We start from the raw sequence: 18,216 nt of genomic DNA, 5'->3' as shown, positions 1-18,216 counted from the left end.
GCGGGACGGCCTTGCAGTGGGTCGGAAAGCAAGAGTGGCTTTCTCACGTAGCGAGACACGAGTCGCAGAGAGGCGAGGAGTCGCCGAGACTCCATTGCTGTTTGCTCTGCCCTGGTGACTCCTTGAGACCCCGCCCTACTCAATTTACATCCCTGCTAAGCTGTGCCAGAGGCACAAAAGGAACCACCGGCACTTTTACAGCTTAACCCAACAAACTACAGATTTCAACTCCTCGCATCCATAAGGGACACACTCAAGAAGCGGCTTTTTTCAGTAGGAAGGGGTTACAAACTCGAATCCACCGAGCTTGTTTGGGGCGGGATTCTGAGGTCCCAGACCCCTATGGGGAGAGGCGGGATGGCCTTGCAGCAGGTCAGAAAGCGAGGGCGGCTTTCTCAAGGAGCTGCTCGCCAGCACTCAGGGACGCGGAGTCGCGGAGAGGCGAGGAGTTGCGGAGACACCATTACTGTTTGCTCCACCCTGGTGATTCCCTGAGACCCTGCCCTATTCAGTTTACATCACCGCCCAAGCTGTGCCAGTGGCACAAAAGGAACCACATGCGCTTTTGCAGTTTAACCCAACAAACTGCAGATTTCAACTCCCGTACCCATACTTAGAGGGCTCAGTCCTCTTAGCATAATTAGGCTTGACCTTATAACACTCCCCAGATCTTACCTGGGAAGCTAATGGGCTGAGGGAAGTGCAGGAAGTGTAACTATGGTCAAAACAAGTGAAACTCACAAGAACAGTGTAACTATGGTAACCACTACCCTGTTTACCTCTGACTATAAAATGGTTGGTGTGGCCTGAGCACCGGTGGAAGTCTTTCCTCTTTAGTTGGACTTACCCGCCTGGCCCCCCAATATTCCCAAATTATCTCGTGTCTTTTCTATTTCATTTGTGTGCGGCTCCTCTTCCAGACCCGAACCCTGAACCACGCAGGACGTGGAGGGAAACACTTACGACAATGGGACAGTGAGGTCCTGGAGCAGGAGGCTGGACACAAGACACTGGGGGGTAGGGGAGGAAAAAAGGAGACATGTGTAATACTCTTTGTAATACTTTAAGAAATAAAACAAAATTTAAATAAAAAATTTAAAAAATAATAATTTTATGGTTGGGGGTCACCACAACATGAGGAACTGTATTAAAGGGTCGTGGCATTAGGAAGGTTGAGAACCACTGCATAAAACCATTGTTAATGACTGCCTTTATAACATGTGGAAAACCATGATTTATATAATTATTCTTCAAGCTATTTAGGGTTTTTAGTGGGTTTTTCATTGCTTTTAAATAACTTTTCAGGAAACTCTTATCATAATAATTAAAATTATATTCTTTCTAATTTAATTAGATCCCTACTTGTTTACTGAGGATGAGTCCCTGATTTGTTTTTTTGTGTGCTTTTTTTAAAAAATCAAGTTAAAATATATTTCTAAGTAGTATTATGAATATGTTTACATAGGTATATGTATATATAAGATGATTTATTTCTTAGAGTTTCATTTTAACATCCACTTAAATTCATCCAACTAGCAGAAATTCCTTCTGTGGAAATGACTCCAAGTGCTAGGAAGCTAGGGGAGCCTATCCGATCAGCTATTCCTTTACATCCACCTTATCAGCCTTCAGAGCCTCGAGCACCCTATCCCATAGGAAAAGAATACTTGCATTCAAGTCATTGCTCCCCTGCCATGAATTCTACTGGAGAGGGCACAGAATTTTTTGTGGTAAGTAGAAAAGCTTGCTTTCAATTGGTTAGATGTCTATAGATTTAAAGAAGTCTCTGCTAGAATAGTAGTCAAGGATATTACACTAATCAGAGCACTGTACTTCTTAAACTTTACCTCTGCACACTCCTAATGGTCTTATTTTAGGAATATAGGGGCAGGATGAATGTATAAAAAGGGAAATAATAAGAGCCAACACGTTTACTTTGTACCAGGCACAGTTCTAGGTACTTTATAAATAGTGAATAATTTACTCTTCTCAGCACAGCTCTGCGAGTAGATATTATTTTTATTCCCCATGGGGAAGCTGAGAGAGCTTTAGTATCTTGTCCCAGGCACACAGCAATTGTAGAGCCAGAATTTGAACTCAGGTATTCTGGCTTCAGAACCCACATTGTATGTCCCTGATTGAGTAAATTAAAATGTTTGAAAGTATAAAAGGTGTGAAAAAAACCTTTTATCCATAGTCCTTTTATCTAGCATGAACTACTATTAATATCTTGGCCTATTTGCTTCCACTCTTATTTAAAAAAAAAAATTCTTCATAAGAGTTAACCTGTCCTTTATCTTCCTAGAAATAAGAACAAATAAGTAGATGCAAAGAGTAAATTTATAAATAATGATATATTCTCATTTTGAAAAAGTCAAACAATACAGAAAAAGTACAGAGACAAAATGACCATCATTAGCATTAGGTGACCATCATTTTAAACATTCTATGTGTCTATTCAGAGAGGAGGGTGGATGAAAGAAAGGAGAGAAAAAAGGAATCATAGGACAATGATTGCATTTGGAAGAGGCTTGGGGGTGGTGGTGAAAGGACTTATGAGTTGCTGGTAATACTCCATTTCTTGACCTGAGTGGCAGTTGAGCGGGACACTTAAACTGCAATTAAAAAGTTTTTTAGCCCTAACCGGTTTGGCTCAGTGGATAGAGGGTCGGCCTGCGGACTCAAGGGTCCCAGGTTCGATTCTAGTCAAGGGCATGTACCTTGGTTGCAGACACATCCCCAGTAGGGAGTGTGCAGGAGGCAGCTGATCGATGTTTCTCTCTCATCGATGTTTCTAACTCTCTATCCCTCTCCTTTCCTCTCCGTAAAAAATCAATAAAATACATTAAAAAAGAAAAGTTTTTCAAAATTTTTTTAAGGTATAACATTTTAAAAATATTATAGTTATTTACTAAAAAAATACTAAATTTAACTTCAATAGAAGAAAAAGATACTGAAGTGAAACTAAAGGCATTGTTAAATATCAAATATTCCTTTACCGCAAGAAATATTTTCCATAAGATTCCCTCTGAGGTTAAGAAATAACTTGTTAAAATATTAGGAATTTACATTCATATTTTAAGAGGTTTTGTCTTTAACTGTTTCAATTTTGGACAATTTATATTGACTTCTTGATATGAAAGATAATGACTTTAATACTTTCCACTTGTGATTTGATCATTTTTCATTGTTCAGGTTTAGCCATAATCCCTGAATTTTCATATTTGCGAATACCTCACCTGCCTTTATAGTTGAATGGCACCCTGAGCCACACTTTTTCTGAGTACAAGTTTACAGACATTGCTCCATTCTTTTAGTATTGAGGATCCATAGAGTATTTGACAAATTCTCAATTTTTTAAAAAAAGCAAAACATGGAGAATAAAGGGACCTAGTTTTGTGAAATAGATCCTCCCCTTCCCCCACACTCAAAATGTTATTTTTGTGTGTCTTCTTTATAGTTTTTCAAATCAACTCTCTTTTGTTTTAAATAGGAACCAGATAATAGAGTTTTCCTAACTTCCAAATTGCCTGAAGATAACAAACAGGAAACATGTCCAACTCAAGTCCAAAGCCCTAGGACAAGGAAGCTTCCTAAAGGAAAAAGGTAACATTACTGCAGGCTTCATTGTTTACAATCTGGTAAAGGGATTTGAAGTTAGGGCTATACTCTCCAAATTTAGCTGTGAAGACCGGTATGAAATATTTGTTAAAGCACATATTACAATTATTTTAAACTAAGTAATGTACACTTGGCTACCTAAATATCCATGGTCATTTTTATTACAGATATGAAAACAAAGCTGCAGTCTCATCATCCTGGGATTCACCTTTCTCTCAGAAGCCAGAAGATAGGTTAACAGGACAAGAATTACATGCAGTATCAGAGAAACTCTCTCAACGGCTCTCTGAACTAGATTGGGCAAGTCTTGTTTTTATCTATATTGATATTGCCATAGTTGGTGAGCATTTAAGTCATTTTATAATTGAAAGTGAAAGCTAAGCTAAAAAGCTGGAAAGCTACTTAGATTTTAGTTGCTGTGAAAATGTTCTTAAATAAGACAGAACATAGGATGAAAAACAATCTAGCCTTTCATGATATAACCAAATTTGGTACAGATTTACCCACATTTTTATTGAATTCTGATGAAAACGAATCACTTAACATAAGTAACTATATGAAATCATTTATCTTCTTTTTTTTTAAATACATTTGTATTGATGTCAGAGAGGAAGGGAGAGGTAAAGAGAGAGAAACATCAGTGATGAGAGAGAACCATTGATTGGCTGCCTCCTGCACGCCCCCCCCCACTCCCCTCTCCCCGCAATGGGGATCCAGCCCACAACCTGGGCATGTGCCCTGACCAGGAATTGAACTGTGCATGACCTGGTTCATAGCTCCACACTCAACCACTGAGCCACACTGGCTGAGCTAAATCATTTATCTTTTGATACATCTGTAATATAGTTTCCTTTTGTCAATAAAATTATATGGGTCTCTGATTCTCACAAAATACAATATAATAGTTTAGGGGTATCATTGAATAAATATATTAAATCCTTATTGAATTACTCTAAAGTTTATTGAAACTGAATAGTCCAAAGCACTGGTATACACTCTTTAGAAATTAAATATGCATAAACATCTGAAAACTTGTTATTAGTGCCTGAATATCAGGGGAAGCTTTCTAAAGGTTGCGTTTGTCCTGTCCTTCCAACTTACTTTCTGCTAAAATCAATGAAAAGCTGTTGAATTTCATTGGTAGATGTTAAAAAGTGCCCTGGGTGATCGAATTAAGGAAAAGACTCACTACAAAGAAGATATTGGAAATGAAGAGGTGAAGAGTGGAAATTTTGAGACACTGTCCCAGCACAGTGACGGCGTCATGGAGTGTGGGCCAAAGAAGCGAAAGCCAGGTACCTATCCCAGAGGGGCAGGATGAGGACAGGCTAGGGAACCACATAGGCACTTCTATGGGTTTATAATGACTGGCTTTCTTGTTTTAAATAGTTCATAAATATAAAAAGGATAAAAAATATCAAATACCTGTATCGTCACCATCTAGAAGTAGCAGATGTTAATAGTTATACTTTACACCTGCAGTGAAGTAAGAATTGAAATACCTTATCTGTCCTTCCCACAGTCAATTCTTTTTCCTTCCCTCAAAGAAACCACTCTCAAAATTGGCATATTTTTTTCTTATTCCTGTTTTTATTTTTTCTTTACAGTTTTATTGAGATATAATTGACATATATTATTGTATTAATTTAAGGTGTACATCTTGATGATTTGATATGTGTATATACTGCAAAATGATTTCCACAAGTTTAGTTAACATATAACCTTTAAGATCTAATTTCTTAGCAACTTTCAAATATGCAATACAGTATTTTTAACTAAAGTCTCCATGAAGAACATTACATCTGCAGAACTTATAACAGGAAGTTTGTACCTTTTGTCCACCTCCACACATTTCGCCCACTCCTAACCCCCACCTTTGTCACCTGCAAATCTGTTCTCTGTATCTGAGTGGGGTTTTTTTAGATTATACATATGAGTGAGAAAATACAGCATTTATCGTTTTTGTCTGACATATTTCATTCAGCATAATGCCCTCAGTGCCCATCTATGTTGCCACAATGGCAGGATTTCCTTCTTTTTTCTGGTTGAATAATATTGCATTGCATTTATATGCATTCCTCATCCATTTATCTGTCAGTGGACACTTAGGTTGTTTGCATGTCTTGACTGTTGTAATACTACTACTTTTCACGTGGAGGTATAGATATCTTTTACCATGTGTCAAAGTAGCAAACAAACCAGCCCCCAGCACTGTGGCCCCAAGTCCTCAGCACCTACACTGTCTTGAACTCTCTCATTTAAATGACAATGTTCCATCACTTTGTGGTTTCTGGAGAATTGCCATTTTCTTTCTGCTACCTGTGACCTTGGTTATTCATGGTATTTGATGGGTTATTCTTCTGCTGGCATATTTGAAGTAGTGAACACCTTTATTTAGGTACAGTCTTGATTTTAACAATTCAGCAGGTTGATAATTAGATCTTTCTTTTTTTCCCCCCAGTAGGTGGTGCTATAACACAAGTTTTTGTTTTCTCTTAGGTGTGCTACTTTGCACCCTCTGGGGTTGTGGTTTGTGGGGGTGTGTGGTTGTAGGAGTCTCCACCTGGGTGACTGTGTGTGTGTCCCTGCTGTGTCTTAGTCACCTGGATCTCCAGACATCGCCATCATGGTGGGGAGGTGTGACATGAGGGGATAGGCTGGGTTTTCGAGCCTGCTACACTGCTACCTGGTTCCCTGTGGCTGCTTGGCACCACTGTGCTGTAGCCAAGAGACTGTAGAGATGTCTCCACTGCTGCTACACGGCCCACTGCAGTCAGGGGAGGGAGCGGATTCCTAGGTACAGACACTGCTTCTGGCCCTCTTACCCTCTGCCAGGCTGTAATGTGTAGGCTGCACCCCTACTACACCACTGCCACCACTGTTGTGTTAGCTGGAGCCATGGGTCTAGTTTAGCCACAGTAGCAGGGAACTGCATCTGCAGGCATCATCCTTGTCCTTACCCCCACTCTTCCTCCCCTATACATTCTATCTAATACACCCACCTTCAGATGTACCCATGTGTGGATCTCTCAGGCATGGTAGTGTAAAACAGTATCTTTGTTGGGTTATAGATGTCTGATTAGTTGTAAATTTAAGGGTAGATACATAGGGGTCTTCCTACTCCACAATGATGCTGACGTCACTCCTATTCTGCCATCTTCAACAGGAACCCTTTTTACCCTGTGTTTATACTTTAATAGCCTGTGTTACCTGTCTAAATTTTTTATTGTTTTATTTTTTTTAAAACAGTTTACACAGATACTGCATATATTATTTGGAAACTTGCCTTTTTGGTTAACATTGTTTTGGAAATCAATGTTGATACTTATACATTGTTAATTCATTTTAACTATTACATAACTAAGGTCATACAATTTATCCCATTTGGGTTTGTGTATATATTTCTCACCATTTCCCCTATTGTAGGACATGTGGATTGTTTCCATAACTACAAACAGTTCTGCTGTGAACAACCTTAACAAGTTTCTCTAGGATCTACATCTATTAGAATTACTCGATCATGGGGTTTACACTTTTGCATCATTACCAGATTCCCCTCCAAAGTGATTGCACCAGTTTATATTCATCTCAACAATGCATGACAGTTTCCAGTTTGCCACATTTTTGCAGATTCTTCCTACTGTTTGTTCAAATTCAAGTAATTATCTTGTCTTCCACCAACTAGAATTCTGCATATTTTCCATTCCCTTTTATCTACTTTGGCCATCCTTTTTTCTCTAGAAACTACTTCTCATCTAAAACTTCCTGAACATTTTCAGTTGTTGTTTTTTGGTGTGTGTGTTTTTTTTTACTCCAAGAATATTTTTTCCTTCTCGTGATTATTGTATCTCTTCCTTTACACTTAGCTCAGGTAATCTCTAGAACCCTAACCCAATAACCTACATGTTCTCTTACTATACACATCCATATGGTAGTTAGTTTTCAAAACATTATAAGCTAAAATGTTATTTTAGTTAGATGTTCAGTTTCTAAAGGAGACTACATTATGGCTGTAGTAAAATGTCCTAAAAGTATCATTTTAAATAGATTGTGCAATTCAATTTTTCTTAATATCTCAGAATTCGAAATGAATTAAGAAGATTTGAAATAAGAGTGAAAGGAAAAATAAAAGCTCAGGGAAGTTTGATTTCTCTGGGAAATTTTATTTAGAAATATATTAAACTAATTTCCTTGACCTTAGAATATATTGAATTATTCCACTTTTCCAAAAAGGCACAGAGTCCCCCTCTTCACAACTGGTAGATGTCCAAGCACAGCTATAAACAATAGAACATAAAACGGTTTGTGAATAGAAGTGATTTGTTAGATCGTAGGTAGTATGGAATTAGGATGGCTAGATGGCTAAGTAGGAAATAACAGGACTGCTTAGAAAAAGCTAAAATATGTTAACTTTTGCTGATAAGCGCACTGCTTTATAAGGATAAGATCTGGTTTAGTAAAAGGATAGCAGACATAACTCAGATGGCTAAACACTTTCTTTCTTCCTCTACCACCAAGAGCGCTTTATCGGCTTTTGTGTACAGCTGGCATCCCACATTTTGCTCCATGTTCAACCCCAAGTTGAGTATAGAACCTTAGTACTTTGAGACAGTGCACATTTATGTGCAGTTGTCTGTTTATTTGGTAGGACCAAAGGATACAAATACAAATTAGTCATAGGAGAGAGTCCATTTAGAGTACACTTAGCAGTCACAGCCACTCCCTTTGGATTTGGTGAAAATCAACTATTTTGTCTCCAATTTAACATTTCTGGTTGTCAGGAACTAATGGTATATGTCTCTTCTGTGTTGTAGGACTTTCCACACCTAGAAAGCCACCCTACAGATCTCATTCGCTCTCTCCATCTCCAGTTAACAAAAACAAACAGTTCCATATGGAAAGAAAAAAGCAGAGAAAGCCAAAAGAAACAGATATGCGCCGATTCCAAGCTAAGGTACATTCCATCTCTTGACTACCCTTGGACAGCAGGCGATACCATTTACCCTCAGCCAGATGCTACAGTGAACATGCTGTTGATTAAAGGCTAAAATGCATTTAATATTCTTGAGCTAAGTAGATGATAGGAAATTATGTGACATGGCTTTTATGTCCCACATTAGGGAGCATAAAACTTGTACTCACAAAATTTTAAGAAGACTAACCTTGTCAGATATAGACCAGTACTGAAGGAAATTAAGAAAGAGGAGGTCAGTAAGGATTGATAGTTTCAGAGAGACCTTTAGAGATTAACGGAATTTGAGGTAGATTAAATGTGACAGGCCATTTGAGGTACAGATAGGATGAAAGTAACCAAGACAGAAATGAGAGGAGGTGGTTAGGATTCAACAAGGAGAATGTATGATTACCAAGGAAGACTTTCTGCTATGGAGTAGGGATTTTGAAATGTAATATAAATTTAGAACACTTAAGTTGTTTTCTATAGTTTCCTATATAATCAAAACCTAATATGCAAATTGTCCCCTCCGGCGGTCATTCTACTGGGAGTTTGACCGTTCACTATGATGTGCGCTGACCACCAGGGGACAGCGTGGAAAATGGTGGGAGTTGGCGACCCACTGCGACCTCGCACAGGCTACCTGGGAGCAGGGGTGACGGGGAAAGAGGTGCAGTAAGAATGCGGATGTTCACCGAGCTCACTCTCACTCTCACGCCCCACACCCGCAAGGCCTCTTTTGGGTGATCTGGGCCATAGCCACCAGGACCACAGGGGCCCGTCGGGCTCCTCGTGGGTTTGCGCAGGAGCCAGTCTGCAAGGCCAGCTGGGAGAGAGTGTGCTGCCCATCCCATGGGGACTTGGGTGCTGTGACTAAGGCAGAGAAGGGCACATGGAGGCCCGGGGGCCCAGGTTTTGCCCAGGACCCAGAGGTCAGCTGGGGCCTGCCCTTCCATACCAGACACTCACGCTTTGATCACTGGCCAGGCCTAGGGACCGAATCCATGCATGTGTTTTGTGCACTGGGCCTCTAGTATTTTATAATTCACACCAGAGGCCCGGTGCACGAATTCGTGCACAGTAGGTCCCTCAGCCTGGCCGACGATCGGGGCTATCTTGCTCAGTCCCAATGGGGGCCGGCCGACTGGGGGAGGTTGGCACTGACCACCAGGGGGCAGCTCCTGCATTGAGCGTCTACCCCCTGGTGGTCAATGCGCATCATAGCTAACGTCCAGTGGTAACGGTCATTTAGGCCAGTGGTCGCCAACCTTTCGTACCTCATGGACCACCGATGGCGACTGCTGGCTTAGGCTTTTATATAGATAGATATATAGATGAGTTACAATAGCATGTAACTTCAATTCAACATGTAAATTCCACTCAAGGGAGTATCAAAATAATTTCAAGAACTATTAGAACAAAAAAATACATTATGTAGAATTTCATTTTATGTCTCAAGTACATGTCTATTAAATAATGTCTATTTGTGATATAGATCCTGGAAAGAACTTTTTAAAGAAGTGAATACAATGGCAGGATCTTAGATGAATTTTCTTCATTTTCATTTGTATGTTTTTTTATAACTAAATGTCATATGGCCTTTTCCTGTGTAGGCACTAACTGAGGCATTTGAAAGGGAACTAAGAAGAAATAAAGTTCAAGAGAATATTGGCCCTCCAGAAACAAATGAGGAGGAAACAGTGGGTAAAAGTCTCTACTGTAATAAATGCCATTTGATCAGATCAGTGGAAAGTACAGAGAAATGAACTTTTTAATATGAAAAAAGAACCGCAGGGCATTAGCTCCTTAGAAGAGGGCAGGATTTCATTTCATGATGTGGGGTTTTTCTCTTATTTATAGGGTATCCAAGTTGCTGAATGTAGCAAGACATGGTACCAGAGAACACGAGCATTTTTCCTTCCTGCCTAAAACTTCCCTCAGTTTTTAAGGGGTTCTATTGCTTAGCAGTTCACCAAAGGTCTAATAGATAGTCTAGGCCAGTGGTCGGCAAACTCATTAGTCAACAGAGCCAAATATCAACAGTACAACAATTGAAATTTCTTTCGAGAGCCACATTTTTTAAACTTAAACTATATAGGTAGGTACATTGTTATTAACTTTATTAGGGTACTCCTAAGGCTTAGGAAGAGCCACACTCAAGCGGCCAAAGAGCTGCTTATGGCTCGCGAGCCGCAGTTTGCCGACCACAGGTCTAGGCTGACAAGTTAAAGGGACGTAAGAAAAGACAGAAAATCTCAGTTGTTATATACCTGGTGGGAAGAAACCCAAAGCATCAGTTTCCATTGTCTTTCAAAAGGATGGTTATAGAAACTGAAAGCATGGAAAAAATGCTTATGCTAAAATGTTCAATAAATAAAACAGGATATAAAATACAGTATGGTTACAACTAAACATTGGGAACTTTGACAACTTTTTCCATGTAGATTTAAAAAGAAACAAGTACATCAAAACATTATCAGTTGTATTTAGTGTGTGGGAATATGGCGACTGAAATTTTTAAAAAATTCAGTCCTTTTTCAAATTCCAGAGGATGCTGGAAGTCAAAAGATTCTTTATACTTAGAGTAGATAAATACTAAGCAGATTTTAGAAATCTAAAGTAAAATGGTTTGGCTCAAGATTAGTTAGCTATTTTTGTCAATATGTAATATTTAAGATGATGTATTAACAAGTTATTAGACTTCTGTCTTATTTCTATTCTGTTTTGTATCTGCTTTTAAGGAAAAAATATACAGAGAAGCTGGTCATAAAAGAACTCCAAAACACAGTCAACCCTGGAAGATTTACTCTAGAAACACCATAACTCCAAGTCCAAGAGGTGGCTTGCCAAAAGCAAATAAAGTAGTTCCAAGTAAGAACCACAAAATTATACTTTGTGGAACACTGGCATCCTTTAAAAGTGTGTGCTACATCTCAAGGACACGCACCGAAACTGACTTCCACAAGTTAGATGGAGAAAGTTTCCTCTTTTAACTGCTTATGGCTCGCTCTGTAAAGAGATGCGCTAGATTTCTGTAAAGAGATAAAACTCTTCAATAGGCATTTATTTAAAACTCTTCAATAATATCTTTGGTGCCAGGATATAAGCCACTCTAAGGAATACTAGGGCCACTCACTACCTGCTGCTCCGGCTTTAGCTTTATTCTGCTCATTCATCCTGGCTGCCTTTTCTTTGTTTCTGGGAAGTTGGTAGAATCAGAGGGATGCGCCAAAGCAAGCAGATGGCCTGTCCAGCTCCTGTTATATTGACAGTTGGTGCCAGTGAGTGCTAGAGTTCTGTTACAAGGAAAATGAGGTCATATGAAATGCCAAGGTGCGGTTTCAAAGACGGCTGGCCTAACTACATCCCATCAGACACACCCTTTGCCTCCCAGTAGGGCTGAGGAGTCTGTGTGACCACACACAGAGCATCCACCCAAGGCAGCCAAGTCAGCTGAGCAGTTAGGATGGACTTCACAAGACCAGCTTGTCATCAATCAGATCTGTTGAGCTTATTTTCATTTGTACTAGTAGTTGGCTTACTCTGATCAAAGAAGGGATGCAAAAGTAATAACATACTTTTAGAATTGTTCTTTTCAGGATCAGAACCACATCATTTAGGTAAACTTTGATCTATCACAGTGGTTCTCAACCTGTGGGTCGTGACCCCTTTGGTGGTCAAACGACCCTTTCACAGGGGTCGCCTAAGACCATCCAGCATATCAGATAATTACATTACGATTCATAACAGTAGCAACATTACAGTTATGAAGTAGCAACGAAAATAATTTTATAGTTGGGTCACAACATGAGGAACTGTATTTAAAGGGCCAGAAGGTCGAGAACCACTGCTCTATCAGGAAGGTGGGATGAGAGTTCTTATTAAAAGCTGTCAGCAAGTCTCTCAGGTTGAGCCTTTTTTTTTTTCTTTTTACCTTGCAGTGAAAGTAAATGAACACAGTCTCCTGCCCCTGATGCTTGAGCAGTTTCCATTTCTCCATGTTTCTGGCCAAACACTAAGCAAAATGTGGAAACAGCAAATTGCACAGGTTGAACAGCTCAAAAAAGATGCATATAGAGAAGATCGATCAAAGAAGAAACTCCAGGATGAAGTAAGCTGCCAATTTTAAGTATAGGAATATAACCAAAAAGGGAAAGAGCTTATCCCTGAAAATTTAGTGAACAGAATTATTAACCTCCTTCCCTTTGGTTTCACTTAAAGATAGAAGAAGCCTTAAGAAGGCATGACCTGCTTACTGCACTTGTCAAGAAAGAATATGAACATGACAAGAGATTGGTATGTCAAGAGCAAGTTGGGTATAACTTTGAATTTATAACTTATATTACTTTTATTTGTACCAGCTGGGCAGTAGCCCCACAGATTGTTACCTTGAACTCTTGCCTGTGGAAGCATCTGGGGCTTGAACCAAAACTGAATAGTGGGGAAGTTGCTAGGTGCTTTCTAACATAGTTTCATTTAGTCTTTATTGTAACAAGATGGACACATTTTCTATGAAATGAAAAACCCAAGGTTTTGAGATGTTAACTTGCCCTGGATCCCACCATAATCAGTAAGGAGCAAGGTGGAGATTTTAATCCAGGTCTGTCTCTACCTTCATGGCCCCTTAGAGGTACCACGTCGTTGTAACTAGTTCTTTAGTCTACTCCCATCTTCTCAGGTCCCAGGTAGAGATGAGGTAGTTTACCAGCCTCCATTATAATTTGGACAGAGAATCGTACACAGCACATCATCCTCTGTTGAGTATAATGAAGGGAAAGGACAGAGGTCAGAGACAATATGCCAGAGAAAGATTTAAAAACCACTGGCTGAATGTAGAGATAAGCAATGAGAACCATAATCCCAGACATTTCCAAAGAAGGGGAAGCCATCTTAGGAACTGCATGTGGTACTTCGATATGAGGGAAAGGAAGCAGATACCTGAACACCTAGTTAAAGGGTTTATATACATGACCTCATTTCATCCTCACTACTTCGTAAGAAGATACTGCCTAATTTCCTTAGTATTGATGTAAATACTCTTGGTGACTCAAATTTTGCTTGAAAGAGAGCCATTTTTCTGCTCCTAAGCTGGCATGTGGGTGTGGAATGGGAAGATGGCATCCTCAGCTCCACCAGGTCTCTGCGTCTCTCTGCAGCGGAGGGGGCTCATTGAGGCGGTTCTCAGGACTGAGGTGATGAACCACCAAAGGCTAAAAGACGTCTGAGGCTGAGTCTTTCACACTCTGTGCCCAGGCAGTAGGCCACTGGTCCTCCATACCCGACTGCCTGCTGGAAGACACTGTGGTGCGGAGTGGGACAGACGAGAATGCTGGATCTTTCCCTTTCCCTCCCTTTCCCAGCAAGACTTCAAGGACTGCATTCATAGGCAGAAGTTGACCCAATCAAAAATAAAAGAAAGTCGACAGCAGATTGTTCGAGCCCGAAAATATTATGATGATTATCGAGTTCAGTTGCGTGCAAAAATGATGAGAATGAGGACCCGAGAAGAAATGGTAAGTATGGCTTTTCTAGCTAACGCTGTTAAGGTGAATTTTGTCTATTACCTTTCAGGACCACCGTCTTTGTTTGTAACTCTTGTCCCAGTTTGAATCCAAAGTTCAAATACAAGTCCTAAAATGCTGGCTGTGAGAGTTCATACTTGACCATACCTCATATTATTACCCCAATAGTACATCCCAGTCTCTTCTCAGTCTCCACTGCCCTCATCCAAATTCCCTTTGACCTTGTGCACACAGGTACTTCTCCCATGAAACGATTTTAGGGGTTTGGAGGCATGTTATCAAATACAGGAACTTAAGATGTGATTAGATGACCTAGGTTTGCACATAAAATCAGGAAAAGACATAGGGCAGATATGCTTTGAGATGTTTCCACAAAGTATTTGCTGTCTCATCCAAATCAAGCTAAAATGCTCTAGAAGATACTATTAAGGTTTTCAGAGGTTAAGTGACTTGAGTAAGGTAATATGGCTGGCTAGTGCATACATGGCTCTAAGAACCAGTTCTTGATCAAGAATTCTTTAATCAATGGAGGAAAAGTTGGCATATTTAAATCTGTTGAACAGTTTGTTTTCCTGTGGCCTGTTATGTGCTAATCAACATCACCCTCAGTTATTCACAAGTGTAGATGCAACATTTGTTTCTGCTTTGGAGTTCGTGCCCTATATACATGGCTGCTTTAGATATCTTTTCTGAAAGCAATAAAGAATCTTTGGGCTCCAGGAAAAGATGCTGAAACATCATTAGTCAAAACAGAAATATAAATCAAAACCACACTGTGATACCAGCACACCCACTAAGATAGCTGAAATAAAAAAGACAAGTGTTGGCAAGGATGTGAACTTGGAACCCTCATGCAGTGCTGGTGGGGCTATAAAATGGTACAATGACTTTGGGACAGCCTGGGGGTTCCTCAAAAGGTTGACATAGACCTACCATATCACTCAGCAATTTCACTCCTAGGTATCTATCCACAAAGATAATTTATATACAAGTGTTTGCAGAAGCACTATTTATAGTAGCTAAAAAATGGAAATAACCTAAATGCTATCAGCTGATGAGTGGTTAAACAGAATATGATATTCATACAGTAGAATAAACTTTGGCAATAAAAAGGAGTGACACATTGATACATGCTATGATCTAGATGAACTCTGAAGACATGCTAAGTGAAAGAAGCCAGATACGAAAGGTCACATAGTATATGATTCCATTTATATGAAATGCCCAAAATAGGCAAATCTGTAGACATAGAAAGTAGATTAGTGGTTGCCTGGGGAGGGCAGAATGGGGAGTAGGGTTTCTTTTTGTAGTGATGAAAATGTTCTGAAATTAATGGTTGCACAGCTATGAATATAATAAAACCTTACTGAATTATACATCTTCAGAAGGTGAACTTCATGGTATGTGAATTGTCTCAATAAATCTGTTACTTAAAAAAATATTTGTGCCCTAGCTGGTTTGGCTCAGTGGATAGAGCATCAGCCTGTGGACTGAAGGGTCCCGGGTTTGATTCCGGGCAGGGGAACATCTCAGTTGAGGGCTTGATCCCCAGTGGGAGGTGTGCAAGAGGCAGCCAATCCAGGATTCTCTCTCATCATTTATGTTTCTCTCTCTACCTCCTCTTCCTCTCTGAAATCAATAAAAATATATATATTTTTAAAGACCTGTGTGAAATACAATGAGTATATACCTCTATTTGGGTAAAATGATTATATTCCTCCATGAAAAGTTCAGCATAACTTAATTTTTCTGATTAAATAACTGACAGATATTTAAGAAACTGTTTGAAGAAGGCTTACAAATTCAAAAGCAAAGATTACGAGACTTAAGAAACTATGCCAAAGAAAAGCGAGATGAACAAAAGAAACAGCACCAGAATGAACTGTACTCGATGGAGAACTACTATAAAGACCAGGTGGGCTTACTGCTGCCTGCTTACATTCTCATGTGCTTAGTACTGACCACCCTGTCAAAAGTCTGCTCAGTCTGCTAAACAGTAACTCTACGAATTAATTCAGAACTTGTGACTGTACAGGTTAGACTAACCCATTTTCAAGATTGAAATTTAAGATTAAATAAGCTAGTGCTTAACTAAAGTATAGGTTCTATATTGCCCTATTTCTATTAAAATAAAAATATAGAACTGTTATATTTAGACTACAAATAAAGTATTTGATTTTTTTTTTCTTCCCTGTAAACAGTTTTCATTGCTGGCAGAAGCCATATCACAGGAACATCAAGAACTCAAAGCCAGAGAAAAATCCCAGACCCAGGTAATGATTAACAGGATAGAAATCATTTATTTACACTTTTAAGAAGTAAAAAAAAATTATATTACACCTTAAGGGGAACAGAGAGAATATTAGTAAGAAGGTTTGTCTATGGTCCAAAACATTTATCCTGTGATTTTAACTTTATCTACTAAGGCCTCTGTATATTAAATTATTAAAATTATTGCAGGAGTTTGATTAGCTGGAAGTTGGAGAGGGAATAAAAATAGATAGACGAGGGTGGCCTGGCTATATGTTCTGAATAGCATGATGACATGAATTCTCTTTTAGACATTGTATAAGGTGAAGAGGGAGCTGAGATCTAAGATGGAGAAGGAAATTCAACAACTGCAGTACATGATCACGCAGAACGACGAAGATGCTTTCTTCCGGGAATTAGAAGCTGAGCGCTTCAAATCTCGGCTTCACCTGGCTTCCTTTCAGTACAGTAAAAGTCCCTTCCCCTGAGGCTACTTCCCTAAGTGGCCAAGTCTGGAAGACTTGACCAGGGCAGACTTAGAATTGAGTAAGTAAACTAAACCAAAAGAATCATTTCTAAATGTCTTGTCTACATATTCATTCCAATACTTTTAATGAAGTAACATTTTAAATAAAAATTGTTTTCTTAAAATATATTGCTCTTGAATTTATGACCTAAAACCTTAAAGGCACACATTTTTCATTAGTCATTTGTACTAAAGCAATCAACAAGCCTTGATTAAGCAGCCAGGTCCTGAAGCCTATTGTGGGTCAACAGAAATAGAAAGGGGGGGGCGGGGGGGAGTGCTTGAGGACCAAAAAACTCTCCAATTCAAAAAAGAGAAGTGTGAGCTTGTCATCAGAGATGGGACATAGGAGTAAACCTTAAAGACAGGTTCAATTCTTTTTCATGATGGCTAAAAGATGAGAATTTATGCATATGGCTTCTAGCAGTTGGTGGAGGATAGCATGAGGAGGGGCCAAGGCGGAGGGCCAACTGGTGTGTGTCTCAAAAGCAAACCAGTGATGGCAGGTAGGAAAGAGGCATAATGGACTTGAAGCAAGCAAGAGTACACCAACCCTAGTGTGGGGGAACATGAGAAAAAAGAGCCCAGTTGGGGTGATGTCTTTCATGGAGAAGAGGGCTTCAATGAAGGCCAAGAACTGGAGGAAGGCTTCAGAGCAGTTGAGGATGTAGGGACTTTTGCTGATCAAAGCCATGGAATTGCAGAGGACACAAGGAAAGGAGTGGAAGGGAGAAGAGAGATTCCCATGAGGGCATGTAGAAAGTAGCATGGCACCCTAGCTGGTTTGGCTCAGTAGATAGAGCGTTGGCCTGTGGACTATAGGGTCCTGGGTTTGATTCCAGTCAAGGCATATACTGGGGTTGTGGCTCGATTCCCCAGTAGGGGGCATGCAGGAGGCAGCCGATCAATGATTCTCTCTTCTCATTGATGTTTCTATCTCTCCCCCTCTGAAATCAATAAAAATAAGGTGATGAGCATATGAACAATAGTCAGTGGAACAGAACAGCCTGCACATATATGGTCGATTAATTTATAACAAGTGAGCCAAGAATATGGGGAAAGGACAGTCTTTAACACTAGAAAGACTGAAATTTAATATATACCTATATTGCCCAAAAGCAGTCAAAATGACTGCATTGTGAAAGAATAACTAATGTGTAAAGAAATTTGTTTAAAATTAATTTTTAATATTTTCTATATTATTTAGTTATATAACAAGTTATTCAACATTTCTTTCATGAATTTAGGGCACAAAAGAAGTAAAATAATTATTAGAACAAATATCACTGCATAAAGATTCGAATAACAAGTACTAGATTACCTTATTGAGCAACTGCAAATTA

General features: G+C 39.4%; 1 protein-coding gene across 6 annotated transcripts in view; it reads left to right on the top strand.

Annotated features, from left to right (window-relative positions):
- CEP95 (centrosomal protein 95kDa) overlaps window positions 1-17,002 on the top strand; it is a 35,034-nt gene extending 18,032 nt beyond the window's left edge. For 4 of the 6 annotated variants that reach the window (XM_015572422.1, XM_006776692.2, XM_015572425.1 and 1 more), the window contains 13 exons: window positions 1,537-1,730; window positions 3,494-3,606; window positions 3,789-3,921; window positions 4,766-4,916; window positions 8,436-8,575; window positions 10,189-10,275; window positions 11,317-11,446; window positions 12,517-12,686; window positions 12,797-12,871; window positions 13,936-14,088; window positions 15,866-16,012; window positions 16,299-16,370; window positions 16,659-17,002. In XM_015572422.1, coding sequence (XP_015427908.1) covers window positions 1,537-1,730; window positions 3,494-3,606; window positions 3,789-3,921; window positions 4,766-4,916; window positions 8,436-8,575; window positions 10,189-10,275; window positions 11,317-11,446; window positions 12,517-12,686; window positions 12,797-12,871; window positions 13,936-14,088; window positions 15,866-16,012; window positions 16,299-16,370; window positions 16,659-16,835 — 1,742 coding nt within the window. In that variant the 3' untranslated portion in view covers window positions 16,836-17,002. The remainder of the gene's footprint in view (window positions 1-1,536; window positions 1,731-3,493; window positions 3,607-3,788; window positions 3,922-4,765; window positions 4,917-8,435; window positions 8,576-10,188; window positions 10,276-11,316; window positions 11,447-12,516; window positions 12,687-12,796; window positions 12,872-13,935; window positions 14,089-15,865; window positions 16,013-16,298; window positions 16,371-16,658) is intronic. The other 2 variants (XM_015572423.1, XM_006776693.2) reach the window with 1 other exon arrangement.
- Window positions 17,003-18,216: the final 1,214 nt, after the last annotated feature.

This window comes from Myotis davidii, unplaced genomic scaffold (genome assembly GCF_000327345.1).
Source record: "Myotis davidii unplaced genomic scaffold, ASM32734v1 scaffold69, whole genome shotgun sequence".
NCBI classification, from domain to species: Eukaryota; Metazoa; Chordata; class Mammalia; order Chiroptera; family Vespertilionidae; genus Myotis; species Myotis davidii.
Note: the sequence above shows the minus strand (reverse complement) of the source record. Positions and strands in the feature narration are given on the sequence as shown.